The sequence below is a fragment of the Misgurnus anguillicaudatus genome, chromosome 9 (assembly GCF_027580225.2).
Source record: "Misgurnus anguillicaudatus chromosome 9, ASM2758022v2, whole genome shotgun sequence".
Taxonomy (NCBI): domain Eukaryota; kingdom Metazoa; phylum Chordata; class Actinopteri; order Cypriniformes; family Cobitidae; genus Misgurnus; species Misgurnus anguillicaudatus.
The window spans coordinates 31,231,159-31,256,026 of record NC_073345.2 but is presented as its reverse complement, the minus strand read 5'-3'; the positions used below and the strand labels follow the sequence as shown (position 1 = coordinate 31,256,026).

Below are 24,868 nucleotides of genomic sequence, written 5' to 3'. Positions count from 1 at the left end.
ATCCGCACTCTAAAAACAATGGTGATATATAGCACCAAAAGTGGTTCTTTGCTCGTAATCATAGAAGAATCGTTTTTAGTGCCATGTAGCACCGGTGAAGCACCTGTAAAGCACCTGTGTAGAACCAAACAGGGGCCATATAGCACCACATATGGTTCTACAAAGCACTATATGGTTCTACACATGTGCTTCACTGGTGCTTCACCGGTGCTACATGGCACTAAAAATGGTTCTTCTATGATTACGAGCAAAGAACCACTTTTGGTGCTATATAGCACCGTTTGTTTTTAGATATTGATAGCTTTTCTGTGTCGTCAACAACATCAGTTAGGGATGATATGGTTTTTTTTAAATATTCTATAATGTTGCTTAAAGTAGGCTAACAGCAATTATTTTGATATCAAATGTCTTTGATTTTATTAAATAAAATGTTAAATATTATTTGGTTACACAATTTGGATATTTCTGACGTTGAGCAAACTGAACATGCTTTATATTCTAAAGACCTTTTTACAGGGTACACACACAATATAATACCAATTTCTGTGTTGTTTAACTGCTTTAACTCTTAGATGCTCATGTAAGCCAGAAAGCATTCATTACAATGAGGATTACATGTAGGCTAGCATATACTCAAATGAACTTCCAATTCTGAAAATAATGCAAACTATGCGTTTAATCAGAACACATTAACATGATTCTGTTTGTATGCTCAGCTCAGTAGTGTTTGATAACTTTGTAGCTGTGTAGCTTTGTAGTTTTGTTTTGTTCCCCCAAAACACAGATCCAATCTGCTGTCTGCACTGAGACGACCCATAATAATACAGCAGAGGATCCAGAAAAACACTTGAGCTCCCTGCACACACAGCTAACATGTAAGCCATATATGATGCGTTTCCCTCCCCGCTAACGCCTCCTGTGCCCAAAACAACACAGTGATACAATAGGATTGCATTGGTTGCTGCAAAACAAACCACAAACTCTATCATTGTGGCAATAGTCATAATCACGGCTCTTCTTCGTTGATTTGAGGATGATGATGATGATGTTGCTAAGCGACCAGATTTGACACTGAGTGCATATATAATACTAGAGTAACACACCAAAGTGATGAACAGCGGCAGGAAAAAGTAAAGACAGGACAGAATGGAGAACAGGTTCATGTACGTCTGATCTGCTGGGTCGTCGTAACGCAATGCATCGTGGCAGGTGATGCCCAAATCCTTGATGTTTAATGTTTGTGTTATTAGTGGCACTGTGCCAGTGAGTGCCAACATCCAGACCAGCGCACACACATACGCAGAATTCCTCGTTGTCCTCCAGGTCAGTGAGGTGACGGGGAAAACCACAGCCAGCAGTCTGTCCACACTCATGCACATCATCAGCAGTATGGAGCAGTACATGTAGCAGTAGAAAGCAGCGCTTAGCACGCGACACGCCACCTCACCAAACACCCAATCAGATCCGTTCAGATGATAGTGGATCTTCAGAGGAAGCAGCAGGGTGAAGAGAAGATCCACACACGCCAGGTTTGACATGTAGATCACAGCCGGTTTCTTTTCTTTAATCTTACAGGTGAACGTCACCAGGGCCAATGCGTTTAGGGGCAAACTAATGAGGAAGAGGAGGATGTAGAAAGAGGGCATGACACGTGTCACCAGCAGGCTTTTGAGGAAATGCACAGAATCCTTTGAAATGGAGAATGTCATCAAGGTCTGTGTAGTTTTGTTTAATTTCACTTCCTCCAGATCAGTGCTGTTACTCAAATGTGCAGTGTTGAGCGCTTTCATATTATGAGAAAAAAAGACGGGGCAACATCAGTAACATATTCACCTCTGATTGATCCTTAATTTTTTTTCTATTTCAACATTTTTTATCACCTCCTTAGGAATCAGATTAAGTTATCTTTAATAGTAAGCTGCATGCTTTGACTAAAAGCATCTGCTGATAAAGATATTTACATGCAAATATATAAATATGTAAATATATACATATATACATTTATAAGAGACAAGTGAATAGAGTAAATGTCAAGTAGTGCTTTTGTTTAGTAGCCTTATTTTTTTTAGGTTTAATTACACAGAATTCATGATAAATTAATGTATTCCATAAAATGTCATAAAACTGGGCCCCCCCCTGGCACCATCTCGCGGCCCGCAGTTTGAAAACCACTGGTCTAAAGCACATGGCGCACAGTCTAAACGGGCGTGTCCGAATCCACGTTTGCTAATTTAAAGGCGGAGTCCATGATGTTAGAAAGCCAATGTTGATATTTAAAATCACCTAAACAAACACGCCCCTACCCCAATAGAATCTGAACCTTCTGTTGATAGACCCGCCCCACACATACGCAACCCGGCATTTTATTTTATTTGATTGGCTATAAGTGTGTTTTGGTAGTCGGCCCGTCTCCTTTTCCAAAGCGTTTTTCAAACATTGTGGACTCCGCCTTTAATGATAAAAGGGTTATTCCTATTCTCGTAATGAGTAATGGTTGTGTTTTAGGCGTAACATGCAATAAACCAATGAGAGTCTCATTTCTCATCCCCTTTAAAAGCCAGTTGCGGTTGCGCTATGCGATTCCCTATTTAGATGCCGGAATTTGTAAACTGAAAAAGCGGAGGAAGAAGGCTTAAAATGTTGTGTTATTTTTTGTAATGAAATTAATATTTTGTTGTAAAACGTTTGGTTCTAATAAAAAAAAAAAAAATTCAGTCATGGAAGTAAAATTAGCAGGCTTGTAATTGCTGTAAATGTACGGCCCACATTATCAGTGTTATCTCAAAGAATAATTTACAAATATGCAAGAAAAGGTTTGTACTCTAAAAATACTTTATTTGTAACAAACAAGAGATAAAGAATTTGTGTGGAGAGCCGAAACGTTTTAACACTCGGACAACGATGTAAGTGTTTTGAATAGTATTACATAAAAAGGTTTAAAAATAAATGCAATATTTCCATTTAAAGCAAAACATTCAATTACTTACCAGGCTACAGGTGAAGCAGCTCTTTACACTTTCGAATGTCTCATCGAATCGGTCCTCATTTATGTCCAAGGGACTCAATAATAATCTTTTAATTTTTTCATTATTTTATTTTTTATATTTAAAAACGTTTGTTTGCTTCTGCCCATAAGTAAATGCATATTGTCGTCTTGTTTATAGGCGCATGTTACTAACGCGCTCTTTAAAAAGTATGGACTACTTTTATGTTGATATTTCGTTAGTGTGGAACTGTTTGTGTATGGAGAGATTGGGACTTGACTTTTAAAAAAAGATTCATTAATACATTTTGTTTTGGAAAAAAAATGCAAGAATATTGTATGAGTTCAATTACCTTTGACCTTTGAGGGATTGTTGGGAGACATCTGGACTGTTTGTTCCTCCCTTGATATTACCTCTTGATATTCAATAGGAATGGCAGCAAGGCCTTTAAACACAGAGTTTATGGCTTAGTAAGAGCACTACCTATTTGGACACTGAGCATCAGTTTGCTACGTTCCTAGACATCTTTGCAGAGTAAATCTTTTAATTTATCCAACATTTACTTCAAATAATGGTATTTTAGAGAAAAGTACAGAAACATATAAGAGTTTAGTTATATATGGATAACAATTTCATCACATTATCAAACATTTAAAATGCTGAGATCTGTAAGAAATACTACTTTCAGACCTATGTGACATTTAGGTAACAATAAAATTTCAACACAGACAAAGACATTGAATAACTTATACACAATAATATATAGAATATAATGTATTAGTCATATTAACTTGTTTGGCCATTGAGTGTGTTTATTACAACTATGTTTAGTAAAGTTACTTTTGTATTTTTGAGGGTTGAACGGAGCTTGGTCCAGAGAAAAATTAAAAACTGTCTGCTCATCAGTCCATCTTCCACCAAAGTTTCCTATAGAAAAAGATATAAATTAAGAAGATTTTCAGTTAAAGTTTTTTTACTAAGACGTTAAATTTGGAAAACATCAAAATCCCATGTTGTGTAGTGATTTACATTAAGACTGGAGTGTTCTGCTATAACAAGAGTCAAGAAATACTGTCAATGGACCACCATCTACATGTAAATACCAATATTAATATCAATGTACACAAAGACGCTTGGATAGCGTCACAATAATATAGAATATATTGTACATGAATTAATTTAGCCATTGAGTGTGTTTATTTAACTATTTGTATGTTTAGTTACTTCATGGTCCTGAGGTTCAACCCAGTATAACGAAATTACCTACCTATAGTCACGTAAATTTGTGGGTCTTTTGCGTGACACTGACACGGTTTTACGCCTTTTTGCGTGAACATGAGCATTTCTGTTTGTGTCACTGTCATGTATTTGTTACTCAACTGTTTTGTCGTATTTTCTTACAATTGTCGCTTCGGTTTAAGGTTAGATTTACATAAAATGACATCCTTACCCAAACCCAACTCTAACCCTAATGCCAGGCGACATTGGTTTAAAAATCATAAAATATAAAAAAATAATGAAAAAAGGTATAAACTAGGGCCGGGACTCGATTAAAAAAATTAATCTAATTAATTAGAGGCTTTGTAATTAATTAATCGAAATTAATCACATTTTAATTACATATAAATATTTGACCTGAGAACATTGAGAAGTTATTTTTTCACATGGATTTTTAGTATACCATGAATAATGACTGAATACATAAGCTTAAGCAACAAAATATTGTTTATTTTTGTTCAACCAAGTCGTTGTACTCGAGTCGGGCTAACGTCCACGCTAGCTGCTATATGTTTTGCATTGAGATGATACTTGAGGCTCGATGTGCTGCGGTGATATGTGAATTCCTTGTTGCATAGCTTACACACAACCATGCTCTTATCGACGCTTACATCCGTTCGTTTTTTATAAAAAAGTTTCCCATCCACGCGGCCAACCAAAGCGATCTCATCAGCTTCTTCGTTCATGTTCACTGTGGTTTCTTGTTGTCTGAAGTCATGAACGCTAGTTGGTGCTCCAGTATAATCGGTCCGCCGAAATCGCCGAATCCAATGAGAAATGTTCCGCGGTGCAAAAATAAGTGCGATTAAAATACGTTAAAAATGTTTAACGCGTTATTTTTTGTGTAATTAATGAATCTTAGTATAAACCAATACTTAAAGTGACATCCTAATGCAAACACCACATCTAACCCTAAACCGAAGCGACAATGATAAGAAAATAGGACAAAACAGTAACAAATACGTGACACGTAAACAGAAATGCATGACATGTTCACGCAAAAAGGTGACTATAGGTACATAATTTCGTGATACAGGGTCGTGAGGTTTGTGAGAAATATTTCCAGACAAATTAATCCATATATCACCAGAGTTTAACATGCAAAAATATATAAATTAAGAACATCTTTAGTAAAAGTTTGCAGTTGTTATTAACCCAACCATGAGTTGAAACAACCCAGCATTGCATTGAAACAACCCAGCATAGGTTTATTTATTAAAAAAGCGTCTGCCAAATGCGTAAATGTAAATAATGTTAATAATGTGTTATTAATAACTGGTGTAGTCTGGTTGCAAAGCCTAGTAAGCAGGGGTGAAACTGCCATTTATTGGTTGAAGGATATGCAAATCCCTTGTGACCCCATCTCCCCCTTGAGAAAATACTCAAGAAACTTACATATGGGCTTTAAAATGTCACAATTTACTTTTGCTCTCAGTGGTTTATTGGTTAACATGAAAAAATAACATGAATCTATTAAAAACTATATATGTAAAAACACAAATGCACTTTCAATTATTGGCTCAAAATTTAAAAATAAAATGTGATTTTTACCATTGTATTTAACTAGCCCATCCTGATACGGAGGATAACCGCTTCCTGTAACCAAACATACAAAACACAACAATATCAGTGAATGCTCTCCTAACTAAACATATAAGACCATCAAAACACATCTGAGGCTTTGATAAGTCCAGCAAAACAAACAAACACTCCCTGATCATGCAGCATGACTATGAAAAAGATTAAATTCACAGCTCTTAAAATCATAAGATGTACTTACCGCTCTCTCCAGTGCATGTATGCACAACTATCATTAAAAGGAAGATAGTTTTCAACCCCATGAGTGACCTAGAGAAAGTATTTCATAAAAACAACTTCAAATCATGAAACTTCAGAGTCTTCAGACAGACACATACACACAGACTGAATATTTTAGTCTGTACTTACTCTGATCTGGGTTAATATAAAAGCATTTTTGTGACGTCACTCACTTTAGCCTCCATTTATCCCATTTGGTCGCTATTATACAAACCACAAATTGCACAGGAAAGTGTTAAACAGACACTTCTGGAAACTGTAATCCAAAGCAAATTATCTAAAGAGCTTCACGGAAAGCATGAAGACGCTTGCTAATGGATTTGTATTTTCATTTCTGTCACTGGCATACCACAGATAGCAGATGAAAACGAATCAGTTGTAAATATGACTGTTGGTTGGTCGAACCCCTAACATTTAAATCAAATGTGTATAGTATCCACATTATTTTCGAATACTTCCGTTCAATAGCTGGCCGGTAGAAAGCAATATTGTGGGAGCAAGCACAAAACATGATTAAAAACATCTCCAGGATAAATGACCTGCCTGAGAGGTAAGACTTGAACCATAGGGACGCTCTTCCAAAGACACCCATAGCATTGAGGGTCGACAGGAGGATGTGGTGATTGACAAGAGATACAGATCATGGGTGCACGTGCCACGGAAAAATGCGGAGATCCGTGAGAATGCCACGGAAAAAAGAGCACAAAATTCCGTGACTATGCCACGGAAATTCGTGAGATCAGGTTGGCCGTGTTGCTAATTGCTAATCGCAGCGATCTTCTCCCGGACACCGCCCACCTGCCATATATTTGACCAGAAGTAAAGAGAGATCGTTTTGAGAAGTGGAGGAGATTTGCGTTTTTGATTAACCTCTTATGGAATGGCTGAAAATCCACAAGGGGGCGTATTTGTTCCTCAGACGTTGCACAATAAACATGACATCCGAATATATTCATTATAAATTGTGAATGAAGTGAGATTCGAACGAATGTCCGTTAGTGAACTAATTGTATACACTATTTATATCGTAATTTGGTCAGAAACGTCAAGATTGTGAGATGAACAAATCGTTTTGGATTAAAAGGCTTGGATATTCCATTTCCTTGGACTTTTGGGGATTTATTAACAATTTGTTTTGGACAATTTCACCTAAGCAGATAAAGGGGAGAATTTGAAGGTAAGTAAATATCCAAAATCGGCGCCGCCCGGTTCAGGTAACTAACAACTAGATTACAGTTTTATGACTGCTAAAAATCATATTATGCTTTGTGTTTGCGCTTAATGGAATCTCTAAAGTCTAAGCTTTCCAACGATGTGCCGCATGACCATATATTTTGAAGATTTAATGCTGTCATGAAGGGCAAAATTAGCTATACAGACCCAAAACAATTTTTATACCAGGCCGTAAACATATTATTTTCTAATGTAAAGTTGGGCATTTTAACACAGAGGTCTTTGGAAATTTACTCCCTTTTGGCGCCAGCCTCTAGCGGCCAGTCGATGAATTGCAGTTTAAATCACTTCCGTATTGGCTTCATCAGAGAGATCGGAAGGTTGCCTCTCGGTGGATACACATCTATTGCCAAGCCCCGACCTCATCTATATCGCCTGCCCCCTCCTTATACATAGGATATGACGCACCCTTTCATTTGGACATGATCTTTGCGTCTAAAATCACGTGTCGTATCAGCATACTGTATAATGGATCCTACACTGAAAATTAGCACATGTTTACTCACCCTTAAGCCATTGTAGTTTTCATGTGTCTTCACACAACTAGTGGTACGCCCTGCTGGCAGGCAAGAGAGATGCTGTAGGCCTACATCATGAGTTTGGGAATTTGTGGATGTACACATAGGACAGTAATGACTTATTTTTTAGTGACATGAAACCAAATATGGATGTGAAACGTATTTAACAACAACAACAACAGTTAGGGATGATATGTTTTTTAACATTATTCTTTAATGTTGCTTAACGTAGGCAATTACATTTTGTGATATATGTATTTGATTTAAATGAATACATCCTAAAATATTCTTTAATTTACACAATTTGAATATTTCTGACATTGAGCATAATAACTGAACATGCTTTATATTTTATAGACCTTGTTTTACAGGGTACGCACACATTATAAGTTGCTTAGTTGTTTAACTTTTAGATGCTTGTGTTATCATGAAGCCAGCATTCATTACAAAGAGGATTACATGTAGCATATACTAAATTAACGTCCAATTATGAAATAAATAATGCAAACTATGTGTTTAATCAGCGCTTCACACATCAACACAGTTCTCTTTATATGCACAGCTCAGGAGTGTTTGATAACTTTGTAGCTCTTTTTGTTTTCTTCCACCAAAACACAGATCTGATCTGCTGTCTGCACTGAGACGACCCATAATAATACAGCAGAGGATCCAGAAAAACACTTGAGCTCCCTGCACACACAGCTAACATGTAAGCCATATATGATGCGTTTCCCTCTCCTCTGGTGCCTCCTGTGATCAAAACAACACAGTGATACAACAAGATTGCATTACTTGCTGCAAAACAAACCACAAACTCTATCATTGTGGCAATAGTCATAATCACGGCTCTCATTCGTTTATTTGAGGTTGATGATGATGTTGCTAAACGACCAGATTTGACACTGAGTGCATATATAATTCTAGAGTAACACGCCAAAGTGATGACCAGCGGCAGGAAAAAGTAAAGACAGGACAGAATGGAGAACAGGTGCATGTACATCTGATCTTTATTGTCTCCATGACGCAATGTATCATGGCAGGTCATGCCCACATGTTTGATGTCCAATGTTTGCGTTATAGAGAGAAGTGGCACTGTACCAGCGAGTGCCAGCAACCAGACCAACACACAAACGTAAGCAGAATTCCTCGTTGTCCTCCAGGTCAGAGAGGCGATGGGGAAAACCACAGCCAGCAGTCTGTCTACACTCATACACATCATCAGCAGTATGGAGCAGTACATGTAGCAGTAGAAAGCAGCGCTTAACACGCGACACGCCACCTCACCAAACACCCAATCAGATCCGTTCAGATGATAGTGGATCTTCAAAGGAAGCAGCAGGGTGAAGAGCAGATCCACACACGCCAGGTTTGACATGTAGATCACAGCCGGTTTATTTTCTTTAATCTTACAGGTGAACGTCACCATAGCCAAAGCGTTTAAGGGGAAACTAATGATGAAGAGCAGGATGTAGAAAGAGGGCATGACACGTGTGACCAGCAGGCCTTTGAGGAAGAGCACAGCTTTCTTTGAGATGGTGTATGTCACCACGTTCTGTGTAGTTTTGATTAATTTAAATGCACTCAGATCAGTGCTGTTATACGGATGTGTAGTTTTGAGCTTTTCCATTATAAGAGAAAATAAGATGAAGCTTATTGTTTGTTTTTGGAGAATTTTTCCCCCTGTAAATAAACAGCAGTACAACATCAATATCACATTTACCTATGAATGATCCTTGAATTTTCTATTTCTACATTTATGTTACTGCCTCCTTAGGAATCACATTACTGTATCTTTAATTGTAAACTGATGTGACTAAAAGAATCTGCTGACAAAGATATATACATGCAAATATAAACATATCAACTTTTATAACAGACAAGTGAGTGAATCTCAAGGTCTTCTGCTGCACATTCACAGATTTACATTTTATTGAACATATCCTTAAAAAATTAATCGTATGAACTATACTTTTATGTTACTTTTGTATTGATATTTTCCTCCGTGTGGAGCTTAACAATTAATGCTTACTGTTCTTGTTTGGACAGATTTGGAAAATATTTGTAGACAAAAATGCAAGTATGTTGTTGTATTTGTTTATTTACCTTTGACATCTGAGCAACAGATGGTTGACATTATGTCTGTTGTCTTAACCATCAATGGTATATGTAGAACAGCCATACGGGCAGAAAAGCCTTAAACACAGGGTTTTTGCATTAGCTCTTTCACCGCCAGCGTTTTTTAAAAAAAGTTGCCAGCCAGCGCCAGCGTTTTTCATGATTTTCACAAAAGTTTAATGCCTTCCAGAAAATGTTCTTCTTCAAATATATAAACATACAATACACCAAATGAAAGAACAGACCCTCTGCTTTCAAACAAAAAAAAAAACGTTTCATCCTACCTAGGGATGACCCGGTCAGGTTTTTTTGCCCTCGAGTCTGAGTCCGAGTCATTTGATTTTGAGTATCTGCCGATACCGAGTCCCGATCCGATACTTCTATAATACATAAAAAAAAGAATAAATAAGAGCGAAAAAACAGAACCAGGATGTTCCTTATGTCATGCCGCACGCATTGCTGTTTCTGTTTGGAGTCAAAAGAGTCTAACTCTGTGCCAGCGCATAACTACAGATGTGTTAAAAAATAAAGAGAATATATATAGTATATGTACAGGGGTTAAATTGGGATTTGTTTTGTGGGGATGCTCTGTTGGGAGGGAGGGTTCAAGAGGTAACATGTTTAATCCTGATGACAGCAAAGCCACTGGTGTGTTTCAATGACATTTTGGACCTCTGATAGGATTTTATAAGTTTCAGTTTTAAAGCTGTGCCACATGTTGACCCAAACTTTAAAACCTGAACTTTAAATTATGCAAATCTATGAGTCTGACACCCTATATGCATTTGTTGCACATGTCATTATGCACAATTGATCAAACTTTGAAGGAAGTTATAAGAATCAATCTCCTTGACTAATTCTAGGCATAAGATAGGCTACCCAAAAATACTCAATTAACAAGAAAAACAACATACTGATTCAGCAATATATCTTATAAATTAGCCATAGAGATTCCCTAAGCTGGTCAGCAGTTAGTTATAAAATACCTATAGTTACTAGGTCGTAATTAATCTGTATAATCAAAATACATTATTTTATTAAACTATACAATCAGTTGTATCCAGTTATCTAGTTAACATATTGTAAGGAGATGAGTGACATGGCTAGACATACTTTAATACTTTGTTTCTAGACTTCTATTAAGTTTTCTCGACGTGGGCACCATTCTTACCTCTCTATCTATCTCTCATCTCTACAGTATCTTGCGCGTTCTTGAGGTTCTGAGTGAGACGCGGAGCTGCGTCTGAGCACATGGTGACAAAAACGATCAACGCGTCGTTTAAATGAGCGGTAAAAACCCGGTTTTGTCGTGGGTTCCTTGCACGCACGAGTGTGAAGCCTATGGATGAATTTGAAAGCACGTCAACAGGCTTGTTCGACTTCATGCGGCGCCGCGGCAATCGACAGCCGGGTGACGTCAAGCTATAGCGAGAGTGATCCGCGAAAACAAACGGAGGAGTTTTCTTTTAAATCGCTCTCGCGGAGCTTGGGCGTCATCCGGCTGCCGGTTGTTGCGGCGCTGCATGAAGTCGAACAAGCCTATTCTCTTCTCATCAGGGGCACGTTCAATCTCACACCGTTGCGCAACGTTTTGCTACGGTTTCCGGGTTGAACGACATGTTTCCTTGAAACGGTGTGCAACGGAATGCAACAGGTTTTAGAAGCGTTTTCTCTTGTTTGGTGGGTGTGTCCGAAATGTCAGCCCAATCAGCGGCAAGATGTATAAAACCACGCGATATGCCGAGTTCAGACTGTATGATTTTCAAATTAGTCGGGTCACCTGTGGTTTCACACTGCGTGATTATCAGGGGAAGCGTTCAGTCGCTGCTGTTTCACACTGCATGATCGATTGGCGACAGGGGTCTTCATACTGCATGACTTTACCGTAAGAAGAATCGCCGATAACTTTTTCCCGGTCCGCAAACTACGTCTCACAACCAAACGCACGCGAGAAGTGACGCGAAGGAAACAGCGCGAGGTCACGCGTGCAAGACCGGAGTTCTCACGTGAGACTGGGATTATTATTAAAAATAGTCACCCGCAAGAAGTTTACCATACAAATTGCATGTGCGCTCATTTGCAGCAGAAAGAAGAAGAAATAAAAATTATGAATGAGGAAATGTTTGGAGAGGCTCCTCCCCGAACTTCCAGCTGTCCTGTATGTTGCTCTCTCATTGGATGTAGGTCATCGCCGATGTTATTGTCAGTCAAAACACATTTCACACGGAATGATTTTGAATCGCCGACCGGTCCAGATATTTAGCATGCCAAATATCTCACGGGTGTCGGCGACTCGTAGGCGATCCTCTCAGAACGCGTCTTTTATAATTCACACTGTGTGATTGTCACTCGCGTGCACGAGCATCGATTTGCCTGTGATTTCGGCCATTTGTCGGCGATTTCGCAAAACCTGTCGGCGAGTCAATATCAGGGCTAAAATCGTGCAGTCTGAACTCGGCAATAGTAAAGAGACAGCTCGCTCAGTGGCTTCAAGTTGGAATGTTGTCTTTCATTCTGGACGGCAAGGTCAGTGACTGTAACATCGAGGGTATTTTACAGTATTAAACACACATTTATAACGATTTCATCAGGCATCAAAACATTTATAAAAGATAACAGAGAATGGCCTCTCAGCTTCCGTAGTTGCAACTCTTGCGTCATCAGAACAGAGTGTTCAATGCATCACCGTTTCAGTTTAATAAACGTTGTGCAACGTTTTGTCGGGGCTGAACGCAGCCCAGTTCACACGCACCAGCGCAGCGCGTACACTGGCGCGGAGCAGAGCGAGACCTTAATGGATTTTAAACCCTGCATATGTATCCGAGTCCTGATCGGGAGGTAACGTCCGATTCCGATCGAGTCTGAAACCACGTGATCGGGGCCGATTTCCGATCACGTGATCGGATCGGGACATCCCTAATCCTACCTTTAGTAGCTCTTCTGTAATCAGCTTTTGGATATGGGTAGGTTTCTGCAAAAACACCACATTTTGAGCAAAAAGTAGAGATAATTCCATGTTTGTGACGGACTTTTCATAGAGATCCCATTCAGAGCGATCTTTAAAACAGACACGGACATGCAGCAGCTTGTCATAGGGCAATACTTCCGGTTTTAAAAAGTTGCGGAAAGACGGAAAATCTCGTCATTGGCGGGGAAGCGTTTTCTCTTAATTGACGAGATATCTCGTCAATGGCGGGGAAAGAGTTAGTAGAATACAACCTATTTGGATGTTGAGGATCTGTTTTCTATGTTCCTTGACGTTTTTGCTGAGGAAATCTATTAATTTATCTCACATTAACATCAAATAATGGTATTTAAAACCAATGGTATTATAGAGAAAAGTACCGAAGCATAAGAGTTTAGTTCTTATCTGGAATAACAATCTCATGACACTATCAAACACTGTAACAAGATTTGGACACATGAAAAGATGCTTTGATGTATTTTGTATAAGAAAAAAATGCCTGTACATTATTGTATGAGTTCACTTACCAGCAGTGCCGGGTTAAGCCTTTGTGAGGCCCTGGGCTAACGCTGGTTTGAGCCCCCCCCCCCCCCCAATATACACTGAAAAAAATAAAGGCTGGATTTACTAAGTGCCCCATTGTGTAATTTTTTTTAGTAAAACTTACTAAAAAAAGGGGATGCAAAAACGATGCACTTAGACGGTGGGCCGAGGGGAGATTTCGTGTTATCAGACGATCTCTGGTGATGGATAACCCAGTTTTTTTTATGTAACCGCTACACTTTTCAACAAAGCAAATAAAAATTGTTGCCACTTACATACCTTGCACATTAATATAATATCTGTAACTTTCTTCAGGTTATTTTCCCGGCGAATAGAGCAACCAGCTACGTTTGGGGTCCGAAGTTCATGACGTATTTGTTGCCTTCATCCAATAGCGAGCGGGGAAAAGTGATGACGCGTGTCAACACACTGGCGAGTTTCGCATGAAAGATTGAACTTGTTAACTAATTTTAGCCACTAATGCAGTTTTAATATTCAGTTTGACACAAAATGTGAATGTAGAGGTAACGTTGCCCATTCTTACTGTTTTTACTTTATGTAACCATCTTTGTCATGTCCTGTAATCTTTAATAAATACACCGTTCTGATATCTGTTATCGCTTGGAAACACAACGTCATAAAGCAAGACAGACAATTATTTTCCCTGCTTTATCATGTTACTGGAAAGAAATGTCAAAAAATGAAGTGCTGCATGCATGTATTTGAGGGTAGTGGACCCACCATTCCCTTCACAGGCACAAGTTGGCAGAAATTGATTTAATCGGTGTTCCTGTGAAAAGACCTTGAATGCAGATAAAGCATTATACAAGAATACAGGCATATAAGTTACAAAGCCAGGAACCGAAAAACAAGTTAGTCAAACTAGCTAACACTAGCTACCACAGGCAGTGCTACAGCTATTTTACAAATATCACAAAGATAAAAAGCGAACAAAGGAGAAGAGAGGAAGTTTTTATTGAAGAAACTGCAAAGGAAGGTTGGTAGTATATTGTATAGACATGCAGTGAAGAAAGTACCATGGTTTACAGTAGTATAAATTAAATATGCAATGTTTAAGCAGTAGCCTTTAAATAGCAGAGCAAAAATGCATCAAAGACAAATGGTTTGAGATTATTATAACACTTACATAGAAAATCGCTGGGGGATGGCAACATATACAGTGTATATACATAAACATGTGCAGTGTAGTAAAAGTATAAGAGTAGTACAAATGTAGATGCAGTGTATTAACAGTAATATAATAAAAACAACCTACAAAATTTACCTTTTCAATTATGGCATCGTTATTATCAACAAGACCAGACACCTGGGGTCTCATTTATAAATCCTTACTAAAAGTCTACGTACGCACAAAAGACAAAAATGGCATACGCCAAAAAACATCAAGACAAAACAAAGCACTGTTCCCCCCTATAAATCACAGATCACCTGCAAGTGTTCATACATGAATCATCCTCAAGTCCCACCTTGCAAGCCCACCTCCCATTAAGTTTTTTTTTTTTTAATAGATCACAACCTTGGGAACTGGTGTACGCACATTTCCAGCCCCGTTTTGTGCGTACGGCAGTTCCCACACAAAGGCTGTGATCCACAAAAAAAAAAAACCCAATGGGAGATGGGCCTGCAGGGCGGGACCCGAGGATGATTCATGTATGAACACTTGCAGGTGATCTGTGATTTATAAAGGGAACAGTGCTTTGTTTTATAAGTATTAATAATTGTTTGGTGTATGCCATTTTTGGCTTTTGTGTGTACGTAGACTTTTAGTAAGGATCCTACGCACAGTTTTATAAATAAGACCCCTAAACGATGCGAAATTGGTTTATTACCCATGTTAAGGGAACAGGTGGAACCAATATATGTAGCATGAGTTTTTCCCTGATGAAAGTTAAACCCCATTCACACAGACCTCTGGTCCCAGAAAATACCCGTAAAATTGCCAGACAAGCGTCTGTGTGAACAAAAACTGGTTCCGTTAATCTTCTGGGATCGTTGCCGGAAAGAGGACCTAGTAAGATACGCGGGTAACCCTCTGTGTGAACAAGAAGCCGCAAGAATGCCGTAATGGGCGTGTCGAAGTGAGGACGCGCGCGTCATCATCACAACACAAGTTATGGTTCAGCTCCTTACAACGAGAGATAACATGCATATACTGTAAACATTCACCACGAGAAATGTTGCAAACTAAGCAGTTATCAGGAAATGATAAATGAGACGCATAAACAATGACGCACGTGTCATGGCAACATGAAGTTGGTTCAACTCTTTAAAATGAGGGATTTACAACATTCACGACGAGAAATGGCAGCAAACTGGACTGAAGCAGATATAAGGTAAGTTAGCTCGTTACTTACTGCGTTGAAACGGAGATCATTTAGCAGCATAAAAGAATATCGCGTCACGTGCTCATTTGAGCTATAATAAACGAAAATACCCGCACGTCAACCCAACAAGATAATATCGTTCAGCTCCTCTAAATGCAGGTTTTAAATGCATATAAACAATCACGATGAGAAATGTCTGAAAACTGTATCAAAGCAGAAATCAGGGAGCTCGTCAAATATCCACTCTGAAGCTGAGATCATTCACCAGAATAGAACTGTGCGTTCACGCGCTCCTTTGTAGTCTTATCATAAACAAAAATGCACGCGAGTTGTTTCTGGAGAGAGAAATAATAAATAATATGCAAACTTCAGACGCTGCGTAGAAGAGAGGGCGGGACTTTCAACAGGTCAAGTGTCTTTCCGGGACCATCACATATGCCGGGTTAAATTGGCAGTGTGAATGAATAAAATATCAAGCGGTCCCGTAAAATTCCAGGATGCTTGTGCCGTGTATCTTACGGAATATCTGTGGGAAAAGGGCTTTACAAATAATTTTTCTTCAATCAGTGATGTGCAGAACCTAAACATATTGTTTAGGACTTTTTTAGTGGTAGAGGCAGAGGATGGAGAGGCAGCGCCAGTAAAAACACAGGCTCTAAGGTCTTAAGCCCATGGTCTTACACATCCAAGCAGGCCCCACACCTTGCATTATCTGCAAACATAAGAAGTATAAGGTTGAGAAAAACAGCAGTAAAGGGGTTCAAATAAAATTAACAGTATAAAAACAAGGTATCACTTCACCTGCCCTTACAAAAATTAACCATTGTTTTTCTACAGTTAAAAAATGGTTACTGTAGTAAAACCATGGTAACCACAAAATAACTATTCTTTTGACAACTATGGTTGTCGTGGTTAGTGTAGTAAAACCATAGTTTTGCTGATAGTTATCAATACAACAAAATACCTTGGTTACTACACTTTTACCACAATAAAACCATGGTTAATTTTCGTAAGGGTGCTATCGAGATTATACCCGGTACCTCACCACACAAAAACACGAGAACATTAACTAAATGGGTATAAGCACTTCTGCAAAACAGTCATTGACGAGAGGCTGTTAACAACGTGAACTTTGACTGTCAAAGCTACATTTACTTTTTAAAAAAACTGTGGAAGAAACAGAGGGAGTAAACATTGCAGCTTATAAAAACTATAATACTGTGAAAAGCATAAAATATATCGTAATGTACATTTTCGCTGCTCTAGTTGTCTACACCCAAGCAGCTGTCGAAGTGTGGCTTGCCCACCGGTCATTTTAAAGCGCAGTGGGCGCAAACTTTATGAAATATTACTAGAACATTCGACTGGGGTGTGTCTCTCTTAAACGGAGATGTAAGAGAAATGAAGACGACACATATACATATTTTGTGTATGATCGATCGGCGGTAAAAGTGAATCTGCACGGAACATCGTTGTTGTACTGAACGGTTAACGTTAGTCTACGCCTACGTAAAACGACACTAACGAGAAGCATACATACGTTTGAACAAACCAGTGTACACAACAAACATTTTAAATAGATATCAATTAAATCAAATGAATACTTACAATCACACAAAGAATGTCCTTGGCGATGGTCAATTCCGCTGCAGCTCGTTTATGAATCCGTAACAGCTGTTCTACTAACTTAAATCTGATTGGTTAATAATAATCCTATGTCAGTATCTTGCCGCTCTATTGGTTCGACTGATATAGTAGGCAAAAGCGTTTGCCTGCATATTTACGGGGGCATTTTATCATTTCGGAGGAAAATGTGCAATAAATGCGAGTGGCAACACTTTTCATATCGTTGAGAATAAAACAACCGTCCAAACTTTACAAATTCAGGTTCTCCCTCCATGGGGATCATCCATTTCGAAAAGTAAAGCAGATACGGAGCCTCGGCCCACCGTCTAACTGTCTATATTTTTTAGTAAATCCAGTATTTTTTTACAGCGTATGTGCAACATTAAATGGCTAAAATTATTTAAATAAATTAAACAATATTATCAAATAATTTTACAATCAGAAATAGCCCAGAAAATAACATTTATTTAATAAAACTTACAACAAAAAGTGCTTCTTTCTGCTCTTCTTTAAAGAGAATTCTTCAATTAAACCATTAAAATCAAGTTGATGCAAAAGTAGGCTGAAATTATTTAAATAAATTAAACAATATTATCAAGTAATAATTTTACAATCAGAAACAGCCCAGAAAATAACATTTATTAAATGCAACTCACAACTAAAAGTGCTTCTGTCTGTTCTTCTTTAAATATAATTCCTCAATTAAATTATTAAAATCAAGTTGACCCAAAAGTAGTAGAGCCCAGAATTCTCAGCCCGAGTCCGACCCGAGTCCGAACTTTTTAATTCTCCCCATTAGGAATCTGTTTCCGCAGATATAGTTACTGCATCGCGTATGTTTGTGAGTAGAAGTCTGTGCTGTCTGCTGTGAGGTTTTTATGAGAGCAGCACAAACTTTTTAATAGTCTATTTAATATGTAAAACTTGAATTTGAAATAAAACTTACTGCGGAGAAGTTAATGAGATCTCTATCGTCTCTCTTGCTACGTGACGCGACAATTATTTATTATTTCAAATCCGTTTACAAGATAAACATTTATACATTGTGTTGTTAAACTGATGAAATTATCTTGCTATACATGCTACATTCATTATGAGAAGCCTTTTCTTTTTACTGTTACACTGTAGACAGTAATATATGTATATTATATAAAACTCTATGGTTGTGAAAACACATTATCCATTATCTGTTGGTTCATGTTGGTCTAGTTTAATTCAGGGTAATCCTTTAATAAAATGTATAATATGTTATGAAGTATTTTATTTTTTTGTAATATTCACAGCGCACATTCTCTCGGATCGTTTTAAAACATTTTAAATCATTCTGCAAAATTCCGCATAGATTTTGCAAAAGAAATCAGCAGAAACAGCAAAAAATAACTGCTTACACAGCTTGTACAGCTGTACTCTTGCAGCAATTAAAGCAGTTCAGTTTTGTTTTAAATTGCAAAATAGATATATTTCTTTTTTATTTACATTTTAGAGCAGTTTTTGTTTGTTAAAGTTTTTATGATAACTAGTGGTAAGCGGCCGACAGCAAGTTGACGACATGTATAAAGAATGCATTATGTGTATTATATTCATTATGGAAGTACTCTTTAGCCAGAGTGTCTATTGCCGGGTATGACTTTGTAACTTTTGCAACTGTTGATCATTTTTTTATAACTGGAATTGAATCATATTTTGTATTGTATTTTTTAATTGATGTTTATATCTGGAACCTGTCTGGTATAATAAATTGTTACATTTGATTGATTTAAATTCTTCAGAAATTTTTATTTTCAGTAGATTAGAAGGAGTCTGGTATTACCACAAAATAAGTATGTCAGGATAAGATCATACTAGAGTTCCCACACAGCAGGAGACTCCTATGCGGATCCGCGTTCAAGTCGCCAAACCCGCGTGACTGTCACATTCGTTTTGGAGCCGCGCAGAGGATCAGCTCCGCCTCCGGTAGCGCGGTAAATTCTACTGTCATACAGCGGATCCTGAACGGACCCATGTCGGATCCTCGGACGCGCCTTTACTGAACGGTTAAATGATGCACACCTGTCAATCGAGATTTTCTTGCTGGGACACGGTTCAGCTGAACCCTCTTTTGAGTAAGTATTGATTTATTGATATAATTGTGCCAGTAAACATTGTTTTTTAATCATACTAATGATTGGAATGACGTTGATATTAGGAAAACTTTAGCATGTTCACTCGTGGATAGGGGTGTAACGGTACGCAAAAATCACGGTTCGGTGCGAACCCCGGTTTTGAAGCCACGGTTCGGTTCATTTTCGGTACAGTAAGGGAAAAATGCAAACATTAAACTGCAGGTTGTTTATTACTATAAACTTTTTTTACAATTTGTTTACACTTTTTTAAACACTTTTTATTAAATATAACATATAAAATATATATAAAATGAAAAAATAATAAATAAAATACTACTGCAAAGTTCTTTTTTTTACATTATTTTATAACAGAAGGTAACTCTTTTCTTAACCTTCTCTTAAACTTTTTCTACTAAAACCTTGAACTAACAAATTCAATTCCTGAATACATTTATGAACAATTAGCCTACATTTTTGCCACCAAAAATGTTCTGTTTTGATTTATTTTGGATTGTTTACCTCACAGTATTGAATTGGCTATGTACCATCTCTGTATAAAAATAATATTACTGCTCTATGTGTAACTGCATAGCAAGCAACATGATGATATACTTATTATACACTCATTTTGAGATTAGTGAGTTGCATGCATAGCCATGATCTTTTGCACGTTTCTCCTATTCTTTGCTTGTGTTGTCAATGTAAGCTGCCTGTGACTAACGAAGCCCTCCGCAGCTGAGTAACAGCTGAGTAAGCCCGGGTTACAACTCTTCCGTGTCCAGACCAGCTGATCGCATTGTGACAATGATATGATTGACGTGAGGTGCAGATGAAAAATCTGATCACGCATTCCTTATTCTCGCTGTCACAGAAAGCGCGTCTCATGAATGCGTAGCAACGAAAGACGTGCATCCTCTCACGCACTTTTGAAAGAACAAAGCAGCGCGTTGACACGCGTTTAACATGCGCTTTTAGATACGACACGTAAACGTTTACATCAATAATCAAACGGACATACAACTAAGTAAATAAAAATCTTTCTGCGGGCCGAATTATGTTATATGTTTGACAGAAGACTTGCGCTGAACGCGGAGACTTCCGCCACTTAATATGTTCGTGCGGAAACGCACGTATTATGTTCCGCACAGGCGCACACAAAATGCATTCGGCCTTTCGGTGCACGCGTGCACCGTGCCGAAAGCCCTGAACCGAAACGGTCCGGTTCGAATACACGTACCGTTACACCCCTACTCGTGGATAATGGTTTAGCCCTAGCTGTGCATTATTAAGTTTACATGTTGGCAATTTTGGTGTTGTGTATCTGCCATCTTCTTTATAATGAAAATTAATCTTTGGCAATTTACTCATTGTTTGACTCGGGCTCTGTTTACACGTACATGGTTATTTTTAAAAACTGAGAGATTTACCTTCGTTTGTGCCCCTCGTTTACACGCAAACGGAGAACTCGCCTCTGAAACCGATTGTTTCTAAAAACTCCGGCCAGAGTGGGGATCTTCAAAATCTTCGGTTGCACGTAAACTGAGACAAACGGATGTTTAAGCAGGCAACGTCACAGAGTATGCGCCAGAGCTCGCACCTACGTCAAAAGTGCGACCTATGTTTACATGTGACTGTTACTCTGAATGCTTCCAAGATCACATTTATGTTCGTGCAAACTCGTTTCGTGTGTTTGTATTTGCACATACAGCTACTCCATTATGTCGAGGAGCAGAGACGAGTGCTCGGAGGTCAGCAATCTTGCGCATGTTTGACTTCATGCGGCGCTGCAAGAACCGACAGACGGATGATGTCAAAGTACCGCGAGAGCGATTCAAAATTAGACCTCTACGTGTGATTCCTCAACTCGATCTCGCTGTACTTTGACGTCACCTATCACCTACTGCAACAACTCCTCCCTCCAACATGAAGAACCAGTTCGCGTCACCACCAGCGCTGGCGGTGATTGGCTTACGTGGGCTTGACCTTCTCTTGATGGCATATATGCACGGGTACGTGTAAATAAACACTTTTCTCAAAACTGACATGTGTGCACGATATTATTTTTTGAAACCGGAGAGGTTGATATGTCCGTTTATGAAAATAACCGCCCACGTGTAAACATAGCCTCGGTTCAGACTCACGGTCACACTGCAAGATGCCATGTGACCTAATCAGTGACTAAATGAATGCAGGTGTCAGTCATTGACTTAATGAATGCAGGTGTCAGTCAAAGCGACTGTGTGGTTGGTAAAGACAATCTTCTCGTCTGTTATTTTGAGCGGCTGTTAACAGGGTGATTTAACCAGAGGTGTGTAACGAATTCCATTTACAGTTTTGGGTAACTAGTACTTTTAAAGTGATTTTTAAGGATACATTTACTCAAGTACATTTCTAGTGAAAAACTGTACTTTTACTTCATTCGGTGGTGTTATTATGATAAGCATACTTGACTTTGGATGCTACATACCATATCTGTCTGTTTGATTACAGGTGCTGTGTTCAATCGGGCAACGACGAGGAGACGTGTAATGGGAGAAATTATTAAATAATTAAAAAAAACATTTTTGTTGAACAACTTGTCTTTCTCCAGTTATTCATTGTCAGATGTTTTAGCTGTGCATAGTGCAGCATTTCATTGAAGTTGTAGCCTAATAGATCAAGTATTTTATGTTTGCATTGGCCTATAAAGCACTAAATTAGGTTTTGACTAGTGATGCACCAAAATGAAAATTCTTGGCCGAAACCGAAAAAAGGAAACCAAGGCCGAAAAACCGAAACCGAAACACCGAAATAAGTTATTATGCCAATTATTAGTACAATTGCATTTATGGCTATCACTGTTTGCTAACTTTACTAGGGGTGTGTGACGGATAAAAAACTCACAGTTCGGATCACATTACAGTTTTTGAGGCACAGATCAGATTATTTTTCGGATCAGCAAAAAGCAGGTGGGAAAAATCTAATAAACAATAAAGAAATTGCAAACATTTATAAAAGAGAACAAAGTTGTACATTAATAAGGTCTGAAATTAGCATTAGGTACAGAAATCAAATTAAATTAATCATAACACAATAAATTAAATATATTATTATTTTTTAAAGCTATTTGTCTCTTTGTCATGGGTTGTTTGATCAACATTAATGACACAGACTTCAGTAGGTTAATCTGACTGTAATCTATACAGACATAAACAAATGTTTTTATTAGAAAAAGAATACTGTGGAGAGAATTTTGTTTATATGTGCCCTGTCAATAACAGAGAGATTTTATGTTTGCTTGTTTTTTTTTTAACGCGTCTCTATTCAAATTATTACTCTAGTGCAGCACTGATTTGGCGACATTTACAGTACATTAAAACATTAGGATAGGTGAAGAAAAGAAACCGATCCACCATTGCAAACACAGTTTAGAACAAACAAGAAGACAACAAAGAACAGGAATCAAACAATATGGTAACAAACATGCTCCACAGCTTTCTGTTTATGGATGAAATAAAATTAAAGAAGAAAAACGATAGTATGTGTGCGAATTCTGTCTATTTCCTTTGTATAATTGTTTGTAGTGGAGTGTCCTGTCTAAATATTTTCACGCGCATGCGATGTTGTACGCGGACTGTACGCGCACTGTCCGTGCGGTCTCAAATTTTGGGCTGCACTGATGACGAAAATGATGGCGCGCATACGCGGACGTCCCTAGTATACTTTCGGCTTTAAGGGCACTTAAACGCATGCATATACAGAGACTGATGGTGAATCCCAAACAGCGCAACAGTCGCTCCACATAAAAACGTTACGTTGTGTTTCATTGCTTTATTCGCCAAATGTACGTTAATGGATTACAGTAAGAGACACATAGCGCGACTCTTTCTAAAGTTTACACATCAAGACATTCTTAATCTTTGCAGACGCGTGCAAACAGCTGGACCCTGAGTGAAACCTGCTTGAGCACGAAGGGGAGGGGTGTGTGACGAGTGATCACCGTGAGGCTGAGTGAAACCCAAGCGCTAGCGCACAGATGAAAGGGGCGCGGTTGACATTCATTTTCGGTTTACATTTTCGGCTGGATTTTTTATTTCGGCCCGAAACCGATAATGGCATTTTCGGCCGAAATTTTCGGCGACCGAAATTTCGGTGCACCCCTAGTTTTGACCACAAAAATAATATTTTTAAACAAAAACAGAATATGCTATAACTGTCCATAAATGTAAATGGCAATTTTATGTTTCCATTGAGTATTAATTACTTTGGTACATTAAATTGATATATTTTAGTGAAACTTTTCTGTTAGACCTATTTACAATATTGTTAGGTTAAAAATACAAGACAATGCAGATTTAAAGGGGCCGTGAATTGGTCGATTTTATTGCTTTATGACGTTGATTGATGTCTACTTATGCATTTCGCGTTGTTTTTACATTCAAAAACATCAAAAGCAATAAGTAATACGCTATTTTGTAACATGGATTAGTGGCTGTCTTGAGAAATGGTTCGTTTGAAGGGGCGGGCTGCATTGAAGACCTGAACGTAAACACCCACTGCTATGATTGGACAGCTTCATTCCCCGTCATTACATGTAGGGAAATGTTTTAAAAACATTAATGTGATAAAAATAGCAGCCGAACACAAATATGTTTGAGACACAAAAGATTCTGGGTGCTAAAGATGATACACATAAATGACAATACGTATATTAAAGTAGAAACAAAACTTGACGTGACTAAATTACCGTATAAAACACAGTAAGCGTGCATCCGAATCTAAACTGCGTCTAATAAATCCTTATCAATAACTTTGTATATTTCTATTGTGCTTGTGAGGTTGCTTTTACATTCACGTAATGTTAAATACCACAGTTATATGATAAAAAATAAGCTTTGTTGAGTGTTTGACCTTTCAAACGCAACTTGCCTAAATTACCGTATACAACACAGTAAACGGGCATCAGAATCTAAACTGCGGTTGATAAATCCTTCCTTATAACTAACTTTGTATATTTCTACCTTTAAATTACAGTCGTATTGTTAAGTGTTGTACCTTTATTAATCGTTTAATGTTTTTAGTAAATTAAAACAGTCAACAAACGTATTTAGACACGGATGTTACAACAGGACATATCAAGCAATCTCTTTTAACAAAGCAATAGTGAAACGCAGAAACTTATATAAAGTAAAATGTCTTACTGTGAATTATACTGCTGTGTCATTGTTGTCAGATCCAATATAAGTGGTGCTTCTGAGTCTCTCTGCAAATCCAGCATCGACTTCTTTACAAATGAATCCATGTCCACAACGTTAACAAACGCTCCCCACACGAGCTGGAACTTCTTCAAAAGCAAACTTTA

The 24,868-nt window shown here is 38.1% G+C and overlaps 2 protein-coding genes across 2 annotated transcripts; both read right to left on the bottom strand.

Annotated features, from left to right (window-relative positions):
• Nucleotides 1-395: 395 nt before the first annotated feature.
• Nucleotides 396-3,956, bottom strand: LOC129424180 (proteinase-activated receptor 1-like). Its single transcript, XM_055180777.2, has 3 exons — nucleotides 3,825-3,956; nucleotides 3,337-3,429; nucleotides 396-1,783 (listed from the first exon to the last, which is right to left on the bottom strand). The coding sequence occupies exons 2-3, from the start codon at nucleotides 3,365-3,367 to the stop codon at nucleotides 690-692; spliced, it is 1,125 nt and encodes a 374-aa protein (XP_055036752.2). The 5' UTR covers nucleotides 3,368-3,429; nucleotides 3,825-3,956; the 3' UTR covers nucleotides 396-689.
• Nucleotides 3,957-7,997: 4,041 nt separating this feature from the next.
• Nucleotides 7,998-9,577, bottom strand: LOC129424106 (proteinase-activated receptor 1-like). The gene has a single exon (XM_055180689.2). The coding sequence runs from the start codon at nucleotides 9,534-9,536 to the stop codon at nucleotides 8,382-8,384; it is 1,155 nt and encodes a 384-aa protein (XP_055036664.2). The 5' UTR covers nucleotides 9,537-9,577; the 3' UTR covers nucleotides 7,998-8,381.
• Nucleotides 9,578-24,868: the final 15,291 nt, after the last annotated feature.

Coding starts and splice junctions, on each gene's coding strand:
- LOC129424180 (XM_055180777.2), bottom strand. CDS start 3,367: ATGTCTCCCAACAATCCCTCAAAGGTCAAAG. Junction 1,784..3,336: donor CAATCCCTCAAAGGTCAAAG/GTAATTGAACTC, acceptor ATAATATGAAAG/CGCTCAACACTGCACATTTG.
- LOC129424106 (XM_055180689.2), bottom strand. CDS start 9,536: ATGTTGTACTGCTGTTTATTTACAGGGGGAAAAATTCTCCAAAAACAA.